Raw genomic sequence first — 23,018 nt, 5'->3', positions numbered from 1 at the left:
TGGAAGGAGTTCCTGTCCATGCAGGGGTTGGAGTAACATGCTCTGTCATGTCCCTTCCAATTTAAATCCTTCTGTAATTCTATTATTTAAGTGCTTCCTTAGTGGAAGGAAGTGTGGAAGGAATAGTGGTTGGAATAACATGCTCTGTTATGTCCCTTCCAACCCAAATCCTTCTGTAATTCTATTAATTAGGTACTTCATTTTGGTGTTATCCTTTGGTCTGTACATTGTGATGCTTTTACAAGATTATAAAACAAAACTGCAAAGAGCTAACAAAGGTTTTTTTAATGTGCAAAATATTTTGAAAACTATTATTTTTTTCCCCATTTAACTTGACACTTCCAAAGGTATCCGTGTTTCCTGCTGAATGGCAATGCAAGTGTCTTAAACCTCAGTTGTGATGGGAGGCTGATGCTGACAGCCCCCGCAGTTGCAGCTGAAAATCTGTCCCCTGTAACCAGAAATGTCACTGCCAGTCGCTCCCTCCTGGAACGAGGACAAAATCCATCAGCAGAAGTTTTGGCACACTGGGGGTCCCTCCCAGGAGCTCCTGGCGCTGGGGATCCCTCCGGCAGGGCTGGATCTCACAGCCGAGGAGCTCCAGCTCACGGTCCAGCCTCTGGCCGTGCAGAGCTGACAGATGCGCTCCATTTCCCAGCGCAGAGGGAGCGCAGCTGTGTGTGTGCCGCCCCCATCCGTGCGCGCACAGCGGTCAATGGGAGCGAGCGGGGCTGGGCTGCGCTGGACTCATCCCGGCCGCTCTCGGGGTGGGAGGGAGCCACCACTTGTTGCCGCCTTCTAGGAAATCAGCCTGCAGCCTCCCGCACAGAGATTTTATTTGATTTCGTTAGCAAAGCCCCCAAAAACCCCGTGTGCTCCTGCCCGTAGGAGCAGCCTCCTCCTTTTTCACGCTTCTTTTCGGCCAAGCCCTGCGTGCGGAGAGGGAGGTGGGGGAATCCCATCCCTCTCCCCCTGTTCTCCCTCCCCTCCCCGATCCCTCCCGACCGCTGGAGCTGCGATCTTGAATCGCTCCGAGGAGCGGAGGAGGCGCCAGGGCAGCTCCTGCCCCTGTCCCAGGATGTAGCCGGAGCTCCCAACAGGTCTGTGCCTCCTTCCTTCCCCTCGGGGCTGGCTTTGCAGGGATGCCCAGCAGGGATTTGCTCTTTTGGGGCATGTGTGGGTATAGCAAAAAGGGAATTTCTGCAGGGTTTTGCTGTCTGGGCAGCCTGGAGCTGGTGCAGTTCTTAGTGCTGGGCAGGGGGGACAGGACCCATCCTTTAGGGTGAGGTGGCTTCAGGGCACATTCCCTGACATCAGCCTAAACAAGCCAGGATCTGGGGCTCTTCAGGGGATGTGGCTGTGAGAAATGCACTTTGTTTGTTGGTTTGATCTCTTTTTTCCTTCTGTTTTGTGGTTGATAGTACAAAACTGTACTATCATCTAGGATATTGTAGGATATCCTCTAAAATATTGTATTATCTATCTAAAATACTCTACTATTTAGGATATCCTCTAAAAACTGTACTATCCTCTGGGACATTGTAGGATATCCTCAAAAATACTGTATTATCTATCTAAAATACTCTACTTCTTAGGCTATCCTCTAAAAATGTACTATTCTCTAGGATATCCTCTAAAATACTGTACTATCTATCTAAAATTACTGTTTAGGATATACTCTAAAAACTGTCCAATCCTCCATAGGATATTGTAGGATATCCTCTAAAATACTGTACTATCTATCTAAAATACTCTACAATTTGGGATATCCTCTAAAAACTGTATTATCCTCTAGGATATTGCTGCCAGAGAGTGCTTGGAGGGGTTTGTCACCTGTGTGTGTTTTTCCCACCTGGAGGTGTGGGTGGGTTCAGCCTGATGGGCTGGGGGAGCTGCAAAAGCTCAGCCTACAAATGGAACTTTTTCCTGACTTTCTTTTCAAGTCTGGTGCTGTTTCCACTTTTGTACAATAGTGGAACTGAAATAGAGGAAGTTTCCAAGACAAACTAGAAAGGGGTTGATGAATTTGTGGTTTTTAGTCTGTTTTAGGTCCTTTGACCAGCAAATCACGCAGGGAATGTGGGACAGATTTATTCCCTGCCTCGGGCAGTCCCTGTCTCCTGCAGGGCTGTCCCTGGCACTGCTCCTGTGCCCAGCAGTGAGTGGGACACGAGGTGACATTGCTTCTCTGCAGAGACAGGGATGGCCTCTGACACGAGGAAATGTCCCCAAACTGTGGCTGTGGAATGATGGAAATAATCCACAGTGTCTGCAAATCCTCACCTTTAATCCTGGTGATTTAAATATGTGGCTGACATTTTTTTTTTTTCTTTAACTAAAGCGACTACTTCTAAAATTTCCTGTACAAAAAAAAAAAAAAAAAAAAAAAAAAGACTGCTTTGACTGCCTTAACCTCCAAATCTCCTCTGAGCACACAACTGGAGCAAGTGGAAAGTGGTGTGCTCCCCACACACCCCTATTTTCCAGGCTCTGGAAATACTCACCACTTGCTCCATGTGCTGCTGCCTCCACATTCCTTCCCTGGGGTGAGTAACAGGGGAGAGGCACCAGCGTGCTGTGGGCTCCCTGCCTGCTGTCCCTGGGCTCCCCTCAGCCCCACACTCAGCCTGCCTGGCTGCTGGCACCACCGAGGGCAGAAATGGATGGGGAGGGACAACAGGGTCCTGGAGTTTGGACTGTGCAGAGGGAACTCCTCCAGATGTGCGACTTCCACCGCTTCAGACAGGTGCATTTCTTATTCCTGATTTACAACTGGGAAAAGGAGTGTTGGAGAAGAGGCAGAGTGGTGATGGGTTTGCCTCTGAGATGGCAGAATAGGTGAAGTCTCTGTTTCTTGCTTTAGTCAGAGAAAAGATCCACAGCCTGGGGTCTAACTGTGCCCAGTCTGGGTTAAAACCAGGATTACTGTGAGGGTGCTGAGGCCCTGGCACAGGTGCCCAGAGAAGCTGTGGCTGCCCCTGGATCCCTGGAAGTGTCCAAGGCCAGGTTGGATGGGGCTGGGAGCAACCTGGGGTAGTGGAAAGTGTCCCTGCCATGGCAGGGGTGGGATAAAATGAGCTTTAAGGTCCCTTCCAACCCAAACCAATCTGTGATTCTATGATAATATTGAACTCATCCTTACTGACACAACAGGGTGGAAGCTCCTGCCTGAACCAGAGCCTGCAGTAAACCCAAATCAGTGCAGGCTGGAGGAGTTTATTTTTCTGCACTTGGATCCCATATAACCCTGGTTAACGTGAAAAGATCCCACACAATCCTGTGCTTTTGCCAGAGTTTGGCATCCTGTTTGTCAGCAGTTGCACAGAAGTTTCAAGGAAATCAAGAGCAGATTGATGGCATTGCAAAATGGCAAAAATGAAATTTGAATTTAAGGAATGTAAAAAAATGCTGAGTTTTTGCTGCTGTTTGGCACCCACACCTCTGCAGCCAGGACAGGCTCTGCTTTCCTGGAGGTGACAATCAGGGTTCTGAAAGCCACCTATCAAATGTTTGCTGTTTTTTATAAACAATGACCTCATTTTATTAGCTGGAAAAATAAAGCAAGTGTTTCCCATGGCTAAAGGCTTCGGTTACACTGCAGTTGTTCCATTCATCTTCAATAATAAAAAAAAGAAAGCACAGACAGAGAAGGGTGGTTAACAACTCCCTGTTACAACTTGCACGTTTTTCCAGTCATTCTTCCAGCAATTTAGATCTGATTTAAACAGATCATGCCTGGCTCACTCACTCAACTCATGTGCATATTTATTTTCCCTTGAAATTGCTACCAAGCTGCTGTGTTTGGGGGAAATCAGGCATTTGCCAGGAGCCTCTGCATACCTGTCCATCAAGGTGAAGGGAAGGGAGATGTCCCTACAGGAGGGGGTGCAGGGCTGGTTCTGCCAGAAGCAGTGAGGCTGAAATGTGGAGCACAGGGATGACAAAAGGCCAACAACAGGTGCTTAAAACCAGGTTTGCTGGGAGCCAGATGAGGGGGTGGCACTGCTTCCATCAGGGGGGTTTTCTGCTGACCCAAAATTCCTGACCCAAAGGGAACAGCACTGAAATCCAGGCTGGAAAAGGTGGGTCCATGGGCTGAGGCTGGCAGTCAGCTTTGGCCATGCTGCTGAGGTTATTTCTGAGTCAAACTGATTCAGAATTCTGATCCTCTGCCATGGGTAAGTCTGTCCTGTCTGCTTTCAGTCTGTTCAGGTGAACAAATTAAAGCAAAACTATCCCAGAAAATCCTGGATATAAATTCTTGGGAGTGAAATAAGAAATAAAACCCTTTATTTGTAAGATGTTCACATACAAACTCCTCTGGGTCTGTGGATCCCTCTTGCTGCAAAATTGCTTTATCACAGCAACTGAGGTCATTAAATCTGTGGTTTGAGGAGCCTGGCTGCTACAGAGAGCTCCTCTCTGTGCTTTCCCCCTTGTGATTGGTGTGTGCACGCCAGGGACATGAGAAACGTGCTGTCTGTACACCTGGAATGATTGTGGGCATGATAACCACAATTAATTACTTCTGTACAGTTTAAACCACAGGTTATTCTGGAATCTCTGTGTCCAATCACGTGCCAGTGTTGTTGATTTCCATGGTCAGAGTAGAACCCATCACTGGGAGCTCCAGTGCTTATAAGCCAGATTTATAAACACAGCTCAGACCAAGGCACTGAGAGCTATATTGGAGAGACGAAAAAGATAAAATAATGTGGAGGAATTGCAGGAAAATCTGTGTGTTCTTCTCCCCCATGCTTTCAGTGCCATCCATGATGCCCAAATCTGCAGTGCCTTAAATGAGGATGGACAAAACCTGGATTTTGATGTGGTGAAACCCAACTTTTACTTCTCCTCCCTGACATTTGCCCTTTTGCAGGTCCTGCTCACAATGCTGATCCACGCTTGGTTCTTTCTTGCCTGCCTGCCTGTGCTGAGCCATGTCTGGGGACGAGTGGGCCAAGGTAAGGAGCCTGCCTGCCCTGCTGGGGCTGTTCCTGAGGTCTGTGTGCCCTGGGGCAGCCCAGCCCTCCCTAAGGCAGCGACAGCACTGCCAGGGGCATTCCCAGAGCCAGGCATTATTCCAGGGGGCTGCTGTGCTCTGCTGTGTGCTGGTGAAGCTCCAAACAGCCTTTCCCAAGCATGAAGAGCAATGAGGGCTCAGGAGCCCCATCTGGGGGAGCCCCTCCATCCCTCCCCACCCTGCCTGGCCTGTCCTCATCCCTGGCAGCAGTTCAGCCCATCAGGGATGCATTTCAGCCTGTGCAAGCAAAGAGGGACTTCTGTGATCTGTGGGAGCCTGAGAAATAGGAAGGAAAAGGCTTTTGCTTCTTTAGACACTGCACCTTCCTGCTTTGGGTGTTTGTGGTGAGATGTGGTGCAACATCTGGGTGAGAAAGCATGAGGTGATTCATCCTGCATCATCCTACTCCACAGAAAATGCCTACAGCACCTCAGCACAGCCTTTCTGATGTGGAAGAGCCACCTTTAGGTTATGTCTGAAGAGCACAGAGGTTTCTAGAGAGGTGGTGGCCCTGCAGGGCTGGGACAGATGTGTCTCCCTGCTGTGCATCTTCCAGACTTCTGCAGTAAAGCTTGGGCTTAACTCCACGAGAGCAAGGTTACAGCATCAAACAGTGCACGTCCAACACAGGGCAAGGAAACAGTGGAGCTTTCATGGCACTGGGGATCATTTGCATCCAGCACATAATGGTGCTTTAGAGGATGATGTCCTTTCTGGTCTGTCTGGGGACATTCTTGTCTTTTTAGCTTCTGGGCTCCTAGAGTGATGCCCAAGGAGCTGGACCACACTTGGCCAAAAGAAGACAGCTCCATGTTTAATCTAACTATGAATTCCCCTCATTGTTCCATGATCTTTTACCATTTCTCTTAGGCGTGATTTTAGTATTTGCTTTTTGCCCTTCACCCCTCTTCCCCCTGTTTTCTTTCTTCCTCTTCAGATTTGCCTGGGGTGAGATGTGAATCTGAGCTTTGTTTCCCCAAAATAGTTATCTGCTTGTTGGGCAGCCTGCAGGAAGTCTCTGTAGGGAAAGGTTAAGGCCCAGATGTTGGGCTGAGACAAGCAGGACCCTCAGTGCCAGCTCTCACTGCTTTCCTGGGGGGTGACATCATGGCAGGGATGTCAGGAGGTGTCAGGGATTAGTGCAGGACCAGATTAGGGAGCTGAGGAGCCCTGGGTGACACTTTGGCAGCACTTAGCAGAAACTCCAGGTCGCTCTGAGATTTGTTTTTTTATGAGTAATTGTAAAGGGAAAAAGATTGGTAACAGCTGCAAATGAGGGGGAGCCCTTGGGTGCACATGTTTATGGTGTGATCACTCACTGCAAATTAGGGCATCTGCTGGAAAGGCAGCTCTGGGCACAGTGTCACAGGGAGGGCAGAGAAATCTGCTGAGTTGCCATCCTGCATCCAGCTGAGTGAGAAAGGTTCATATGGTGACATTTGTGTGACAGGAATCGTGGATTCAAGGAGTGACACAATGGGCTCAGCCATCTAGCTGGGTTAACAGATAGCTGTGAAATCTGGAGCTGATAAGGAATGTGCTCTTTCTTCTCTTTACCTCCCTGTCTGATACTATTTTTTCCCCTCAGGATTTGTCATTTAGCTTGCAGCTCCCTGCAGCGAGCTGATACAAGCTGGTGCCCATGAGTTATGGTCCTGCCAGGAGCTGTTATTTACACTTTATCAGCTTTTCTTTCTTTTTATTTCCTTCTTTCTAAACCCAGCTTGTCCTTGGAGCTGCCTCTGAAATGATCATTCTGCACAAGTGTGGGATCCATCACCTGGGGAATTCCTGTATTTCTGAGCATCCCAAGCCTATTGAGGAGCCTTGCTTGAGCCCATTTGCTGCCCTGCCATTTCACGTGTTTGCACTGAACACACTTGCTGTAAAAATCCATTCACCCTGAAAGCTCCTGGGAGAGCCCTTCAGGGCATGAAGAGTTCAGAGAAAAGCCCCCACCTGTGGGGAGGCTGCTTTACCTTTCTGCAGGGGTATAAATGAGAAACTCCTCCTTGCACAGGAGGCCTGCAGAGGTGCAAGGGGATGCAGGAGCTTCCAGGGGATGCTGAGGACTTGCCTGGGGTGGGGAAGGCTCCTTTGGTACCACAAGCACTGCCATGTCCTTGGGGGAGGCAGCACAGTGGGGTTTGTGGCAGGAATTGCAGCCACAACAGCACGGCCACGTCTCCTCCTCCTCCTCCCCAGGGTCAGGCCGGCTGAAACTCACTGTCCTCTCAGAAGACAGGCTGCAGATGAAGTGGAAAGAGACTGAGGGGAACATCAGTGGCTACAAAGTTCGGGTAAAGCCCATGGCAGGTACGTGCTGACACCCTGGGCTTGGGCCCCAGCAGAGCTCAGCGGGACTGAGCTGCACTGGGAGCACAGCAGCACCTAAAAATGAGAAATGAGCATTATTGAGACCTTAAGGGAATAGAGACAAGGCAGAGGGAGTTACCCACAGCCTGCTCTGGTTCCAAGGGCTGGTTTCACTGGGATGCACGTGCAGCAGTGACAAGGAGCCTCTCTGGCCTCTGTGGGAGCAGTTTGTAGTGCCACCCAATGCAGGCACTGTCCCTTTTTCACTCCTTCACAGGAAAAAGAGGAAATTCAGCCCTCTTCATGCTAGGGGAAAGGTTTAGCCAGAAATGCTGTCCTTTGGGACTCTGTGAGACAAAAATGAAACAGGTTCTTTGCCTGGCTCTTCTGTGCAGCTCCCAGCTCTGCCACCACTGCAGGGACACGGCATGGGGGGCCTCTGACCCTATTTGTGTGGGTAGGCTCATCCCTCCAGCTCCCTGCCCCTACTCCCTGATTTCAGATGTTGAACCTGGTGGGGCTGGAAGGACACGATGTCCCTCAGTGGGGAGGAGGGGCTGAGCCATCCTCGGCTGTGGCTGGCGTTTGGTTCCCAGTGAGCCGGAAAAGGGAGCAGGAGTGCAGGGCGGCAGCTCCTGTGATCATCCACCCCATTTTAGCTCAGCCCCCACCTGTTTCCCGGCCTGGAGCAGCAGGCTTCTCATTCCTCGCCTGCCGTGCTCCTCCCCAGAGCCTCAGCTCAGCAGAGATTGATGAGCATCCCAGGAATGCAGGGAATCCCCACAGCACATGCCTGAGGCTTTCCCTCTCAGGCCGGGGAGTTTCCAGCCCCAGGCAGGAGCGCTGGATCGGGAACACATCCATCTCCATCATTCAAAGCTCCAGACCTTTCTATGAGAGAGGTTTAGGGAAATTCTGTGCCCCTCTGTGCTGGGCAGCAGCCACTGCCTTGCTCGCTCTGCTCATTGCCCTTGGCTGCTCAAGCCATCCCAGTCTCAGGAAAGGGTCCAACAGCTCAGACACGGCTGTGGAAGGGTCTGGAGGCAGTGCCAGCCCCAGAAATGAGCTGTGCCCTGCAGGCAGATGGGGCAGAGGCAGCACAGCTGGGGTAAGGTGAGTCCAAGGGCCAGCAGTGACCTCCAGAGACCCCGAGTCACTTCCTCATTGTGTCACACATGACCTCAACCAGCTGGGTGTTTTCATAAGCAGTTGCCAGTCTTTGCACTCCCAACACCAGCTTTTCACTCAACAATCCTTGGGAAGCTGGTGAAAGTTGTACTAATACTGGGTAGGAAGTAATTTTCTAATCTGGGCACGTACCAGGCATTTAAAAAACCCACCTCAATCTTCCCAGCTCTACGTTGAAGTAAAAGAGTAAAAATCAGAGCTCCTCAAAATTTAAAGCATGAATAGGAGCTGACTGCAGTCCCTAGGCAGACATTCCCTGCATTTCAGTGCTGCTTTTGCTACTGTCAACTTAAATTTAAGCTCTGACAGGCTCTGAGCTGTGGCTTCATCCCACCTCAGGGGACTCGGAGCAAGAAGTCATGCTGAAAACCAAGACTCCCAAAGCCACAGTGGGAGGGCTGAGCCCCACCAAGGAATACACCCTGCAGGTCTACGTGCTCAACGGCTCCCAGGAAGCCCTGTTTGCCAAGAGGAAATTTGTGAGTAAGTGGAGAGGGCTAAATTTTACCACTCAGAGCTGCTGAGGCTCTTGGGGATGTGGCTGCTCTGGCACATGCCCTGCAGAGTGCTTGGCAGTCCCAGAGCCTGGTACTGTTTTGGTTGGAAGAAGGGAGATGGGGAAAACCCAGGGGATGAGGGAGGGAACTATGGCTCTCTAGATGGGCAATTTCTCTATTTTTGGTCTTCCCACAGTAGAGGACCTCAGAAATGCATCCCAGACTAGAAACAGCCGCAGGAACGCAGGAGCTGCATCAGGAAAGAATCTCACCTCCTCTGCAGCCGAGCACAGTGGGGTGGCTGAGGACACCCCTCCACCCCTGAACACTGCCCTGCCACACTCAGGTGGGTGCTCTCACCGTCCTGGAGTCTCAGGGATGCCATGGTAGCATGGCACAGGCCATGGCTCAAAATCACAGGGAATTGATTGTGAGCCATGGCCTGTGCCATGCTACCATGGCATTCAGCTGTCCCTAAAACCATCCCCATTTTCTCCCTTCATCAGAGATATTCTTGAGTGAGCCTTGCTAGCCTGGTCTCATCCTTTGTACACCATTCTTAGCAACAGAAACACAGTAAACCACCTAAAAAATTTGCTCCTCATTCCAGCCAAGCTGAAAATGCATGTTCAGGTATCCAAATTCAGCAGATGCAAACCTGTCCTTTAACTGAATGTGGATTCTTTGAGAGCAAGCTGCTCCCTAAGCACAAGCGCTGATGGTGCTTTTTTCCCTAAGCTCTGTGTCCCAGGGCTGGCTGCAGGTGCTCTACAAGAAGGATTCCCTCAACCTCTCTGGCTGAGGACTGTATGTAACTACAGATTCTCGTGTTTACATGGGCTCAAAAGGGAATTTCACCTGTTGATGGGAGAAAGATCCACCAGGGTCATTATCCAAAAGTCTTGCACTAGCTCGGGGTGTTTGCAGGTCACAGATTGCTCAGCTCTGGAGAGCAACTGGGTATGAGGTGCCATGGGATGTTTTTCCTGATTTATATTTTATAAACATTCATTGTTTTTCATCATTGATGATAATGGGAAGGACACACTTTTTGATGTGAAGCATTTTTAACATTAGCTCCTGAGCACACATGTAGCCCTCTCAGAGAGGTATGAATGAAGGTGGTGACAATCCACCCACCAATTTCCATAAAATTGTAGGAATTTTACCTTTTCTGAGCCCCCTAAATCTGTGCTAAATGTGGCTTAAATCAGCTGAGGAGTGGGGTTGGATGGGGATAATACAGTTTGGGACAATGGGATTTTTATCTTTGGAGCACAGCAAAGGACAGAGCTGAAAGGAAAAGGCAGAAGGGGGTTCAGCCAAAGAGCTCAGGAGAAACTACAAGAAACCAGCCCAGTATGGAGGTCAGCATGACAGAAACAGCATCAACGACCCCAAAATCATCCCAGCACACTCCTGAAAACGAGGAGCGAGAGACTCCAGGAAAAGAAAAACCCCCAAAGGATTCACTGAGACGAGGTGAGAGGGGGTTCAGACATGTCCTGCTGCTTCTCCCCTGCTGTTTTCCCTAACACTCACTGAATTCCAGCTTTCCAGCCCACCCTGTGTGCCCCCAGAGCACAGTGCTGCTGGTTGTGCTTCCAATCCCTAGCTCATGCTCTGGGAGCTGTCAGAGCTCACTGGAGAAATTTGGAGTCCTGCAGAACAACATGAATTCTCAGGAAAGCTGGAGTTGAGCCAGAAATTCCTTCCAGATGATTTAATTTATTGATTTTAATTGATTTGGCACCATTCTCTCTTCACGTTGTCATCTCCCCCTGCTTCTGGCAGATTCATGTAAGCATTTGTGTTCCTCAGCAGAGCACCCCCAGCCACGGACCTTCCCAAGGTGTTTCCTTTCCAAGCACCAGGGGTGTTTATCTGGTCTGCTCCTCCTTCTGGGCTTGTTCTTCGTGTTTCACAGATATCTGATCCATGAGGATCCTTCAGATTCAGTTGAGATTGTGATGTCTCCCAGCTCTGCTGAAATGGTGGGAATGGGATGGGCCAGAGAATCCCCTTTGGCCCAGCAGAAATCCATGACTGTGAGAGGAGACACACCTCCTTGGAGCCTGATAAATCTCAGTGGGATCATCTGTTTCCCCTCCACCAAAGATGGAAAATTCCCCATCTGAGCAATACTCAAGGAAGATGCATCCAATTAGCAAAATGCCTTATCAGAGCCTCTGCTGAGCTGAGGACCAGGGGTGGGGAGGGAGGCAGAGCTGGAGTATCCATAGTGCCAGCAGGTTTTTGCTGAGAGATTGGATTTAATATAAAGCCATGAAATAATTGTAGCCCACAGGGGATCTCGTGATGGAATGGAATTAAGCAATCACCTGCAATTCTTGGAGACTTAAGCTAGATAAAAGGAAGCACTGGGCTGGGGCAGAGACGGAATGGAGCTGACAGCTTGCAGAGAGCAGTGCTTGGGTTAGCACATGCTTCCTGACAGCTTTAACCCCTTCTTTGCAGAGGTGCAGCTGCACACCACTCCATTTCGAGGCGCTGAGATGGGTTATCCTTGGCTCCATGGTTTTCACAGGATGCTGACATGTGCCAGACTGGCAGATGGTCCATTCCACCATCCAGACAAGGCCTTGCACAGCAGATTTGATTTTTATCTTAAAACCAAAGCAGGTTTTCCTCCTCACAACTGCTTCTCTGAGTATCCAGCCTTTCCCTGCAGGCTCCCAGTTTCAGTGTGACACTCCTGCCATGACTGACATTGTCCTGCTTGTGGATGGCTCCTGGAGCATCGGGCGCAACAATTTCAAGCTCATCAAGGAGTTCCTGAGCAATTTGATTTCCCCATTCAGTATTGCAGAAGACAAGATCAGAGTAGGTAGGACATGCTCCTGTTTCCTGACCTTGGGATGCTGATATTTGAAGGGGCCTTGGTCTCTTGTCCCCGTGGTGATGTTATTTCTCTAGGATGGGGTCCTTGAGCTGCTCTTGGAAGCTTTTCCCATCTGGCAGCAAGCTCTGGCCTCTAGTGGCCGTGAAAAATATCTGCACATTGAGCAGCAGTGCTGTCTTTGGGCAGCCCTAGGTCGGGTGGTGATGCTGAGACACTTTTGGGATTTGCTGCCGTCTCTGAGGATGTGCTCAGCCACCAATGCACTGGGTGCAGTGGCAATGGGGCTGCTGTGAGTTCAGCAGGGAATGGGGCTGCTTCCAGCTCTGAGTGATGCTGGCAGCCAGGCTGTACATGAAATAGGGTGGTGTAAATCCTTCTCAGTCCTTGCAGCTCATTGTTTGACCTGGATTAACTTTGGCACCTTATCAAATTCCTCTGATCATCATGAGGGGGATGTGTACCCCTGTACCCCATGGGGTCTGGGTCATTGCTTTGCTGCCAGCATGGCAGGACCAGAGAATCACAGAATTGTGGAATATTCTAATTTGAGAGGGACCCATAAGGATCATCGAGTCCAAGTCCTGGCCCTGCACAGAACACCCCAAAGATCCCACCCTGTGCCTGAGAGCATTATCCAAACATTCCTTCAGCTCTGTGAGCCTGGGACTGTGACCACTGCCCTGGGAACCTGTTCAGTGCCCCACCACCCCCTGGGGGAAGAATCTTTTCCCAATATCCAGCATAAACACCCCCTAACTCAACTTCCTGCTATTTTCTCAGAACCATGCCGAAAGTGGAGTTAGAAGCCCCCTGTGCTCACCCCCAGTCCCTGTCATTATTTGGTGTCATCCTCCCTGCCAATCCTGACAGCAGCTCCCAGAGTGGGGCTCCTGCAGCTCCCCTGGGCTGGCTGGATGCCCATGGCTCCTGTCTTCCCCAGGGCTGTCCCAGTACAGCAGTGACCCCAGGACAGAGTGGGATCTGAGCGCTCACTCCACCAGGGAACAGCTGCTGGAGGCCGTGAGGAACCTGCGGTACAAGGGCGGCAACACCTTTACAGGTAACTCCACCTGGCAGGGCTCTGAACAGTGGGGAAAGCTGTTCCCATGGATTATGGACTCTGTGGGGACTGTGGCCACCGGGGAGGAGAGAAAACATGTGGGTTTTTTGGAAGGCTGTGGCACAACCTCCATCTCTGCCCCTCTCCAGGTCTGGCACTGACCCACGTCCTGGAGCAGAATCTGAAACCAGACGCTGGTGCCCGGCTGGAGGCTGAGAAGTTGGTAATCCTCCTGACTGATGGGAAGTCCCAGGATGATGCCAACCTGGCTGCTCAGACCTTGAAAAACCTGGGCATTGAGATATTTGCCATTGGTAAGATCACAGCCATTGATAAGCTGTAGGACAAAACCAACCTATTTTTGGTCATCTTCAAATTGAAGGTTATGTTCCCTCAACTTTGACAGAAGCATCCTGAGGCTGTAGAACTGAAGTGGTGGGTGAGACCTCATTACATTGTGGCTCAGATGAAAATTAACTCATTTATTCAGCCCAGGCAGTGTCTTGAAAGGATGTATTTTTGGGGGGGAAGTTATTCACATGAGAGATTTCACACCTCCCATCTAACGACCTTTGGGAGCCTCAGGGACCAGTGCCATGAAGACAATATTCTCAGCTGTGGAACTGGGCAAGAGAACATTGTATTGAGGATGGCAGGGGACCTCCTGTGTAATTACTGCCTCTCACAACTTCCCATTTCTCTGAATAACAACATTATCTGCTTTTCACTGTCTGTCAGCAACACTGAGACACAGAATGGCCTTGGGCAGCTCTGGCCTTGAGGAGCACATGGGTCTGCTGGAGACTGACACATGAGCAATAAAGTTACATAAAACCTCCCCTAAAATTGCAGTCTTCAAAAGTTTAGGTCCTAATTTATGTTGGGGACATGCAAGTGAGGTTTTATTGCATGGGGTCATGCAGGTAAGTGGCATTTATGGAGGGAGGAGAGCTGCTGAGCCTCCTTGGACAGTGTTAGGGAACCTTGAACCAAGCTCTGGGAAGCAAAATGAGTTGTACTGTGGAGCTTGGTCAGCAGAGAGTTAATGAGGAGGGGGAGCTGAAGGATGGAGGATGCTGTGAGATGGAGAAATTCTGTTACATAAAAGGGCTGCTTTTTACTCATCCCTGACTGTTGAAATGCAATGTGATGTTCTGATGAACAACAGGCTCTCTGTGGGGAGCGCTGGCACCTCATAAATATAAAATGGTTATTTGTTCATTCAGTCCCTCATGTTTATGCCAACTGCCTCTCAGGTTGAAAAACATCTACCTTTCTGACAGCCAAGCCTGCAAGTGGTGAGGAGGCAGGAAAACAGCAGGAAGATTCACCAGGCTGTCTCCAGGCCACTAAAAGCTTTCTGAGCAGAAAGCTCTTCCCAGGCTGGGCTGAGCTGGTTGGTGCAGGAAAAGACAGCACTGTGCTGGGAGAGCAGGGTGGTGGTGAAGCCCTGTGTGGGGCATTCTCAGCCTGGTGTCACAGACATATTTTATGAAAAATTCTTTTGTTGGGACCTTTTCTCCTGGGAAGCTGAGAGGCCTCAGAAATGAAATGTAAACAACAATTATCTGCTGCCGTGGAATGCAACAGGTGCAATCTTTGATTGGTCTCATGTTGTTGTTTTTAATTAACAGCCAATCACAGTCCAGCTGTCTCAGACTCTCTGGTCAGTCACAAGATTTTATTATCATTCCTTTCCATTCCTTGCTAGCCTTCTGATGAAATCCTTTCTTCTATTCTTTTAGTAGAGTTTTATTATATAATTTTCTTTTGCTATAACATATATCATAAAATAATAAATCAGCCTTCTGAAACACGGAGTCAAGATTCTTATCTCTTCCCACGCTGGGGTTGTTTGCAAATTCAAGTTCTGTGTTGGCAGGGGTGAAGAACGCGGACGAGGCGGAGCTGCGGCAGGTGGCCTCGGAGCCGCTGGAGCTCACCGTCTACAATGTGCTGGACTTCCCCCTGCTCAGCTCCCTGGTGGGCAAGCTCACACGGGTCCTGTGCACCAGGATCAAGGAGAGGAGCCACAAGGAATCCGCAGGTGAAGTGGAGCCCCCCTTCCTGCTGTGTTGTCGTCTTGTTGCAGCGGTTCCGTGCTGTTGTCTCCTTATTGCAAAAGTTTCGTGCTTCCTTGGTGTTTCTCATGGGCAACTCCTCAGAGCACTGACTCTTTCTTCTTCACAAAGTAGCCAACCAGCCCAAATTCCCTTCTCAACCAACCAACCTAGTCTTTTTCTCATTGGTCACAGCTGTGGCCTGTTAAAATCAGGCCTGTTCCTAATCGTTGGTAACTGGCCCAGCTGCAACTCCTTAGGGGTGAGATTACTTTCTGCACTATCTTTATTTTTCATCTATTCTGTCCCCCCACACTGCTGCTCACCATGTCTGTTCCTCTTGGAGGAGAAAAATCACCTAATGACAGCAATTACCATTATAGGGAATTACCATTATATTCCTTCCCTCTTCCTTTATCATATGGTGTGGTAAATGTGTTGTATCCATCTCCTTTTCTGAGTTTCTCCCAACCTAAAAAAGACAGAAAAAGCAGAAGAACTAGTATGAAAATATACTGGGGAAAGATTATGGGGTAAATATGGAGGTAGAATGAGGAGATGATAAAACACCTACATGCATTTCTTTTTTCCTCCACTAAACTTTGAATGTTGGATCTCCAGGGTATTTTCAAGTTCAAATCAAGCAGCCATTTCTTTCCTTTGCTGGAGAACAGTTTGCATGATGAAAACCACGAAGAACCCCTCCAGATGTTAGCTTAGATCCTCAGGAGAAATATAGTGTACATATTTCTATATCTTTTGCTCTAAAATTGACCTAAGCAGAATGGGAACATCTAAATTCAAACATAATTTTATTTCAATGCTCTGGACATTTGTGTAAATAAATTAATTTATTCTTATTGATTTATATTTGATATAATTAGATATTTTACAAATATTAGGCTTAAGCTGAAGAAAAATTAGCTTCTTCAAAAAGAAACCAAAGTAAGTTTTGCTTGTTAATTTTAGCAAATTTTTGTGATTGAGGAACACAGGCTTGTGTTGAAGAATTATTTGCAGCACCCAGCAAAATACACAGCCTGCTCTTCATGGAGTATTTATGTTCTCTGTACACCCAGTTTTAAAATATTTATTTCAGAGCAGTCTAGAACAGTTTCTCTACTCTATAGGGAAGGAGATTGCAACTTGATTTGAAAAATGTCACTCATATTTATGAGCTGGAAAGTATGTTCGGTATGAGAAGTGTGAATGTAAGAAAATAACTGTGTTTTTAATTCCTAGGCAGCGCTGTGAAAGACACCCCTGTGAGCACGGGTCCCCAGCTCAGCCCAACTGACCTGAAAATATCTGCTGTGACCTCCAAGAGCATGCACTTGGCCTGGAGCCCTCCTCTGAAACCACCCAAGAAATACAGGGTTGTGTATTATCCATCCAAGGGTGGGACCCCCAGAGAGGTGAGAGACCTTTCCCTGGACACCTGAGGCTGCCGCAGATTCCAGATGGTGGCTGGGAATTAAAGTAGGCTTGGGTGGACAAAAGGAGGGTGGGAGTGGGACATCAGCTAAACCAGAGATTAAATTTAATGTACAATGAGTGTAAATGTGATGAGGTAATAGGGTGACAAAGTTGATTTTTCTCTTGGCCAGTGTTATCCCCTCCCTAAATCATGTGTTTTGGCTCAAAGAGGACACTTGAGTACAGAGATCTGTCCAAGGATACTAATCTGCAATGGATAGGATTTAAAAAAAGCAAATCCAAGTTGTGGATGATTTTCCTTGATTTCAGTGAGAGCATGACTAGAGTTTTGTGCTCAGTGTTTGCACAAATCCCAGGCTTAGAGGACAGCAATCCTTTCTGCCTCTCACCTCTCTGTTTTGGAGAGATTTACCTAGCGCAAAGCACCGAGGGAACTGCACTTCATGTCTTTGGGCACAAATCTGCCACGGGGCAGCCACGCTGGCCAGGGACGGCCACTTCAGCCGTTCCACTGAAGAGCAGCAGCACCTCCCTGCCCTGAGAGCCCTGCCTTGTGCTTGCAGGTGGTGTTGGAGGGAGCAGTGTCCTCCCTGCAGCTGTCCAACCTGACCTCGCACACGGAGTACCTGGTGTCAGTGATCCCCGTGTACGACAGCGCCGCAGGCGACGGGCTGAGAGGAGTCACCTCCACCTGTGAGTAGAGAGAAGTGAGCTGATGGCTGCTCTGGCCATCTCACACTGGAGCCTGCCTTGGGTATTTTCCAGCTCAGGTTTAGCCTGCCTACAGCTCTCTGGAGAGAGCTCATCTCATCTCTCATCTGTGGAGATGCTCAGAACTCAACCAGACCAGACTCCTTGAGCAACCTGTTCTTTGAGCAGCTGGTTGGGCAGGGGTCCTTTCCACCTCTGTCATTCTGCAAAGAAGAATGTGGCAGTAACACACGCTGCTAGAAATATATTGCAACTCTTCGCTGCTTTTAAAAAATTTTAAATCCATGGTCTCCAAGTGAGTTAAACTGTCAGTAGCATAGAGACTGTGTTAGGCAGGGGGTAAGTGCCCACCAGCTTGCGGTAGCTGTTGTAAAGCCGGGTGTCCCCTGGGTTTCGAACTGTTTCAGACCTCATTCACTGAGGGTACCTTTGTGCCTTATTTTTCCCTTTAGTGCCTTTGTCTTCCCCTCGCTCCCTGCGTGTCTCTGAGCGGAGCCACAACAGCCTGAGGCTGAGCTGGGAAGTAGCCCAGGGAGCCACACACTACCTGGTGCTCTGCTCTGCAGCCCCTGATGGAGCAGAGGACTACACAGCAGAGGTAGAGTTTGTGACAATGGTGATAACATTGTTTTTTCTCTGTCTGGGCTGAGTTTACTGCTATCTCTAAGCTTTGGCAATTGGTGTCATGTGGTCAAAGAAAAAAATGTATCAGAACTATTGCCAGAAACAGCCTTCACAGAAGATTTCTTTCTTTTTTTTTTTTTTTTTTTTTTTTTTATTGCTTGTCTCAAAACAATTTCTAACTTTGAGGGTTTCATATGGGAAATTAAGTCAAGGGAGAGATCTGGCTGCCTCCTGGGGCCCTGGAAACCCAGGCACTGAACTCACATCCTTGCAGCTCCAAGTGTAATCACTGCATCCTCGAGGCTGTACATAAACATCTTGACTGTGTGTATCTTTAAATGTTAATTGAAAATGTGTTAGGGCGGATTTTGCTGACATCTGAAAACAGACCTACAACACTGCAGATGAATAAAACAATGCTTGAAGAATGGAAAATCCTTAGAAACATCTAAGAACCCTTTGTTGTGCATGTTAACGCCTTATCTGGAGTACCTGTAAGCTGAGGATATGAATTTAAAAAACAAAGTGAGTGGGGAGGAACATTTATTGTCTGTTTGAGATTCCCCCTTTGAATGCACAGCAATAGGGACAGGATGGTTTTCAAACCAGAACAATTAATACTCTGCTTCCAGGGCATAATCATGGGATTTTTATAAGATCCAGAACACTTGAAGCAACACCAACACTCAAATTTGCATTTCAGCATGCCAACACATTTCCACAGTTACCCGACCTACTCCCTGCAGGAGCGCAATGCTCCAGACCTATGGGATGTCAGCAAAACCAGCATTAAACTGTTCCCCCCTTCTTATAAGCCGTGTTCCAACGGGTGCAGCCTCCTAAATGTCCCCGTGGTGCCTTTCTGCAGCTCAAGGACCAGGGCTGTGCCCGAGCTGTGCTGGCAGCAGATGGCAGCAGCCCGACAGCGCTCCAGCCCCAGCGTCCCATGGCTCTGGGAAAAGCGGGATCATAATTCTTGGATGCCCCCTGATCCAACCCAGAGCAGCGTTTTGGTGTGAGAGACTCGGGGCTCTGCAGAGCAGGGCTAGCAGGAGGGGCTGTGCATCCCCAGGGGTTGGGTGTCACAGAGGCAGAGCACTGCAGAGCACCTGCCCAGGTGGGGAAGGGGCTGGAGAGGAGGGGAATGAGGGGAAGGGAGGGCAGCTCCCATCTCTGCTCTGTGTGACAGGAGCTGAGCGAGCAGCTGGAGCTGTGTCAGGGCAGGTTTAGGTTTAGGGGGGGATATCAGGAAAGGGTTCCTCACCCAGGGGGTGGGTGGGCATGGGATACTCACAGCAGCAGGGTGACAGAGATCAAAGAGAATTTGTGCAACACTCTCGGGCACATGGTGGGGTTTTCCTGTTCAGGAACAGGATTTGACTCTGCTGATCCTTTTTGGTCCTTTCCAGCTTGGGATATTCTGTGATACTACGGTTCTAAGACCATTCTAGAGTGGAGATGTCCCGTTAGTGTAACCAAAGGGTCCTTGATCTGTGTCTCTGTAAGGTCCTGCTGTCTTAAATGCATTGGGAGGTACCTTAGAGCTGAAGGGTACCCTAAACCCCGTCTCTGTTGGCAGGTGAAGGTGACCCAGCCCGAGGTGCTGCTGGAGGGGCTGTCCCCCAGCACGGGGTACTCCGTGGCAGTGTATGCCATGTATGGGGAAGATGCCAGTGATCCAGCCAGCATCCAGGAAACCACCTGTAAGTGCTGCTGCTGCTTACTGAGCTGTTATTAAACACTCAAGGCAGGAGAGATGTGTTCAGTGAGGTGCTTCCCATATTGTGCATGTGGCTTGTGCACATGCTGCCTCTTTTCTGCTGGATCTGAAGCGAATATTGGTCCCCAAGGGGATCTCTAGTTGTAGGGTAAGCTGTGAAAAAGGAGTGGTGTTCCCCTGGTAATAAAGGAACCCTGAAAGAGGTATTCCTTTAAGTCTTTGTTGTCTGGGGGAGAAAAGATGATCATCTGGCTGTTTCCTCACCTAAATCTATGGCAGCCCTTTGTAGCCTTCCACAGGTGTGTGTGTGGTAGTTGATGCCTCAGGTTTTAGCTTTTATATTTTTCAGATTCTGTACTGCTTTAGTGTGTAGATCTGAGCTTCATATTAGGAGATAGTAAACACTCTTCACAGAGTAGGGAGGCAAAACAATTCCTTCTCTAGCTGGGGACCAAGGATAAATGATCTAAATCTCAGGCCCAAGAGCATAAACAACATTGGACTGAAGAGAGAAAAACAAGAAGGATGAGACTTCATAACCTAAAGCTATAACTGGACAATTAACTCCAAGGTGGAAATGGAGCAGAACATATAAAAGTGTGAGACCCCGTGACTGGGCGTGCATTTTGTGACCATTTTGTTTCATCTTGGGTGCTGCCCCAGCTGGGCTGCCTAAGGTGTATCCATAGAGGCCTTCTAATAAATCCCTGCTTTATTCTTTACCTCTGCCTAGCCTCTCTTCTAGGTCAGCCATCACAAGGCATCCCAGTGAATAAAGGGAATATTTTCCTGCGTAGTGAGCGAGCCTCTTAGTTCAAGCTGGGATCATCTAGGAGCAGCAGGAGGCAGTGGGTGGCATTTGTGCAGCCTGTGAAGGCTGGCAGTGCTGTCACTAACTGTTTTTGCAGTGGCCTTGAGTCCCCCCAGGTACCTGAGCTTCTCGGAGCTGAGCCACGCGTCCGTGCGGGTGAGCTGGGAGCCGGCGGCGCCGGCCGTGCGCGCCCATCACCTCACCTATGTCTCTGGCAGAGGGGGCAACGCTGGGCAGGTCGGTCCTCAAGGGCTGGGGGGAGGAAAAGACACCTGGGGGGTTGGATAATGCCCTGTTCTCCTTCAGCATGGTGCAGGGAGAGCCGGAGTGCTGGCGGAGTTGTGACTCTGAAATGGGCGCTTTGGCTGCGGTTATCGCTGCATGCTGAACTCTCTGCAGCTGTACCTCTAGAGTCACAGGATGGTTTGGGTTGGAAGGGGCATCCATCCATCCATCCATCCATCCATCCATCCATCCATCCATCCATCCATCCATCCATCCATCCAGTCCAACTCCCCTGCAGTGAGCAGGGACATCTTCAACTAGATCAGGTTGCTCAGATCCCCATCTAATCTGGCCTTGAATTTTTTCAGGTATGGGGCATCCACCTCTGGGTAACCTATGCTAGTGTTTTACCACCTTTGTTGTAAAATTCTTCCTTATACTTCATCTAAATCTACCTCTTTTATTTTAAAGCTCTTGTCCTAGAGCAACAGGCCTTGCTAAAATGTCTGTTCCCATCTTTCTAATAAGCTTCCTTTAAATACTGAAAGGCTGCAATAAAGTGTCTCTTTTTCTTCAGACTGAACAAGCCCAGTGTCTCACCCTCTGTCTTACAATACTCATGCAACTCCCCACTGCAGGTGGAAGTTCCTGGCACTGCAACATCCACTGTCCTGAGACCTCTGTCCTCCCTCACACAATACTTCATCAGTGTCAGATCCACGTATGATGAAGGGGACTCCTTTCCAATTACTGGCAATGTCACCACCTGTAAGTAAGGAATGGAAATACTTCTGGTCTCAGTAAGAGGTGACAAAGTTGGTTTGGGTATCTCTGAACTTGGATATTTTGAAGATTGGCCCCAGCAGCTCGCGGTCAAAACCCTTGCACAGAGCACAGATGGCTGCTGTTCTTTGTGTGTGGAATATGTCCAATTGTGTTATGCTCAAAATGAGGTGGAAGGGATAAAGAAAAGAAGCAAATGAAGAAAAGCATGATGCATCACTAACCTCTGCATCCTTGAGAGCCCTCCTAGCCTTCTTCCCTTTACAAAACCAATGTGATATCTGTGCTCCCCATAAACGAGATAACCTGTCTTAATTAGGGCTTTAAAAACAATTTACCCCTGTCTTTCCTGATGACTGCTGTCATCTGGGTCTGAAGAAGCGACAGACAGGCTGGCCTCAGACACCTGCCTGGGTGATGCTCTGCTCCCCAGCCATCTGCTCCCCACCCTGGCTCTGACAAGGTGCTGTCAGAGCCTGCTCCTCAGCTGGTGTTCCTTGTGCTCCCCGCAGTGAAGGTGCCCCCTCCCCGTGCCCTGAAGGTCGCTGAGCTCTCTGGGAACAGCCTCCGCCTGCAGTGGGAAGCTGTGGCTGCCTCGGACGTGGTTGTCTACCAGATCAAGTGGAGCACAGCCAGTGGAGAGAAGCCTCAGGAGGTATGAGGGTGTGAGCCCACACACAGCTCTGGGGAGGCTGGGCTGGCTCTGAGCTCACCTGCTGGAGTGGCAGAGGGCAGTGTGAAACTATTCAGGGCAATGCACTCCAGCAACTGAACAGTTCAGCAGGATCCCTGCTGGGTCTGGCTTTCAGTGGAGCAGTCACCTTGAGGGCTGGGAGCGGGAGGGACAGCAGGGCAGAGTCCTGCAGGCTCTGGGAAGATTGCAGAAGTGTTCTGGGAAACCTCAAGGATGAAATTTAATAGGGACAAGCAGAAAGTATTAAGCTTAGGCAGGAATAATTAACCATAGGTATACAGGATGTAGAACAAATAGCTAAGAAGCAATTCAGTAGAAAAAAGATCTGGGGTTGCAGAGGATCACCAGTCCCCAATGTCAAGATGTTGTGGACAAGAAAAAGACAGCACTCAAGTATTTATAGCTGGAGGCATTGCTTCTAAGAAGGTGAAGCATTTTCTCTTCTCCTCAGTGCTAGGAAGCACTGATATTTTTGGGACACTGCTCTTTGGGAAGGATGAGGTCCAAGCAAGGAGCACTCAGAGGAGAATGAGCAGAGACAGAACTGGTGCAGATCTGGCAGGGATGGACCAGGTGCCCCCTTCCATCTGAAGCCCCTATTTTCAGTATGAGGTCAAACAGCAGTTTAAATCTAGGCTTAATGCCCAAGTCTCTCCTGCAATGAGTGAGACCAAATAATTTCTATTTGGGCTGGAACAGAGGGATGCTGGGGCTTCTGTCCCCAGCTCCCCTAGAAGCTGGAAACTCATCAGAGGAACTCTGTGCTCTCTGCCTTGTGTCAGAGCTCTGTGCTGTGGTGCTGCAGGAGCTGCTGGTCATCACTGGGCTCCCATGCACAGGCATCTGCTCTGCATCATTCACAGCTGCAATTTTGCCTTTGCTTACACGTGTGCAACCCCAAACTTTGGCCCCAGAGCCCAGTGCTAACTCATTTGTGCCAGGGACAAGCTGTGAGCCAGGCACCTGGGGGCATGGAGCAGCCTGGGCATGCCTGGCAGCGGGGCTG

At 49.3% G+C, this 23,018-nt stretch overlaps 1 protein-coding gene across 4 annotated transcripts in view; it reads left to right on the top strand.

Moving 5' to 3' along the window:
- Window positions 1–790: 790 nt before the first annotated feature.
- Window positions 791–23,018, top strand: part of COL20A1 (collagen type XX alpha 1 chain) — a 52,579-nt gene continuing 30,351 nt past the window's right edge. Inside the window, exons 1-17 of one of the 4 annotated variants that reach the window (XM_063172490.1) lie at window positions 791–1,100; window positions 4,880–4,964; window positions 7,229–7,339; window positions 8,867–9,010; window positions 9,224–9,370; window positions 10,306–10,506; window positions 11,717–11,872; window positions 12,828–12,947; window positions 13,097–13,261; window positions 14,830–14,994; window positions 16,250–16,422; window positions 17,008–17,137; window positions 17,608–17,753; window positions 19,359–19,482; window positions 20,408–20,547; window positions 21,174–21,303; window positions 21,831–21,973. In XM_063172490.1, coding sequence (XP_063028560.1) covers window positions 4,892–4,964; window positions 7,229–7,339; window positions 8,867–9,010; window positions 9,224–9,370; window positions 10,306–10,506; window positions 11,717–11,872; window positions 12,828–12,947; window positions 13,097–13,261; window positions 14,830–14,994; window positions 16,250–16,422; window positions 17,008–17,137; window positions 17,608–17,753; window positions 19,359–19,482; window positions 20,408–20,547; window positions 21,174–21,303; window positions 21,831–21,973 — 2,268 coding nt within the window. In that variant the 5' untranslated portion in view covers window positions 791–1,100; window positions 4,880–4,891. Of the gene's footprint in view, window positions 1,101–4,879; window positions 4,965–7,228; window positions 7,340–8,866; window positions 9,011–9,220; window positions 9,371–10,305; window positions 10,507–11,716; window positions 11,873–12,827; window positions 12,948–13,096; window positions 13,262–14,829; window positions 14,995–16,249; window positions 16,423–17,007; window positions 17,138–17,607; window positions 17,754–19,358; window positions 19,483–20,407; window positions 20,548–21,173; window positions 21,304–21,830; window positions 21,974–23,018 lie in introns of those variants that run through there. The other 3 variants (XM_063172491.1, XM_063172489.1, XM_063172492.1) reach the window with 3 other exon arrangements.

This window comes from Melospiza melodia, chromosome 19 (genome assembly GCF_035770615.1).
Source record: "Melospiza melodia melodia isolate bMelMel2 chromosome 19, bMelMel2.pri, whole genome shotgun sequence".
NCBI classification, from domain to species: Eukaryota; Metazoa; Chordata; class Aves; order Passeriformes; family Passerellidae; genus Melospiza; species Melospiza melodia.
This window is presented reverse-complemented; position numbering and strand designations above follow the sequence as displayed.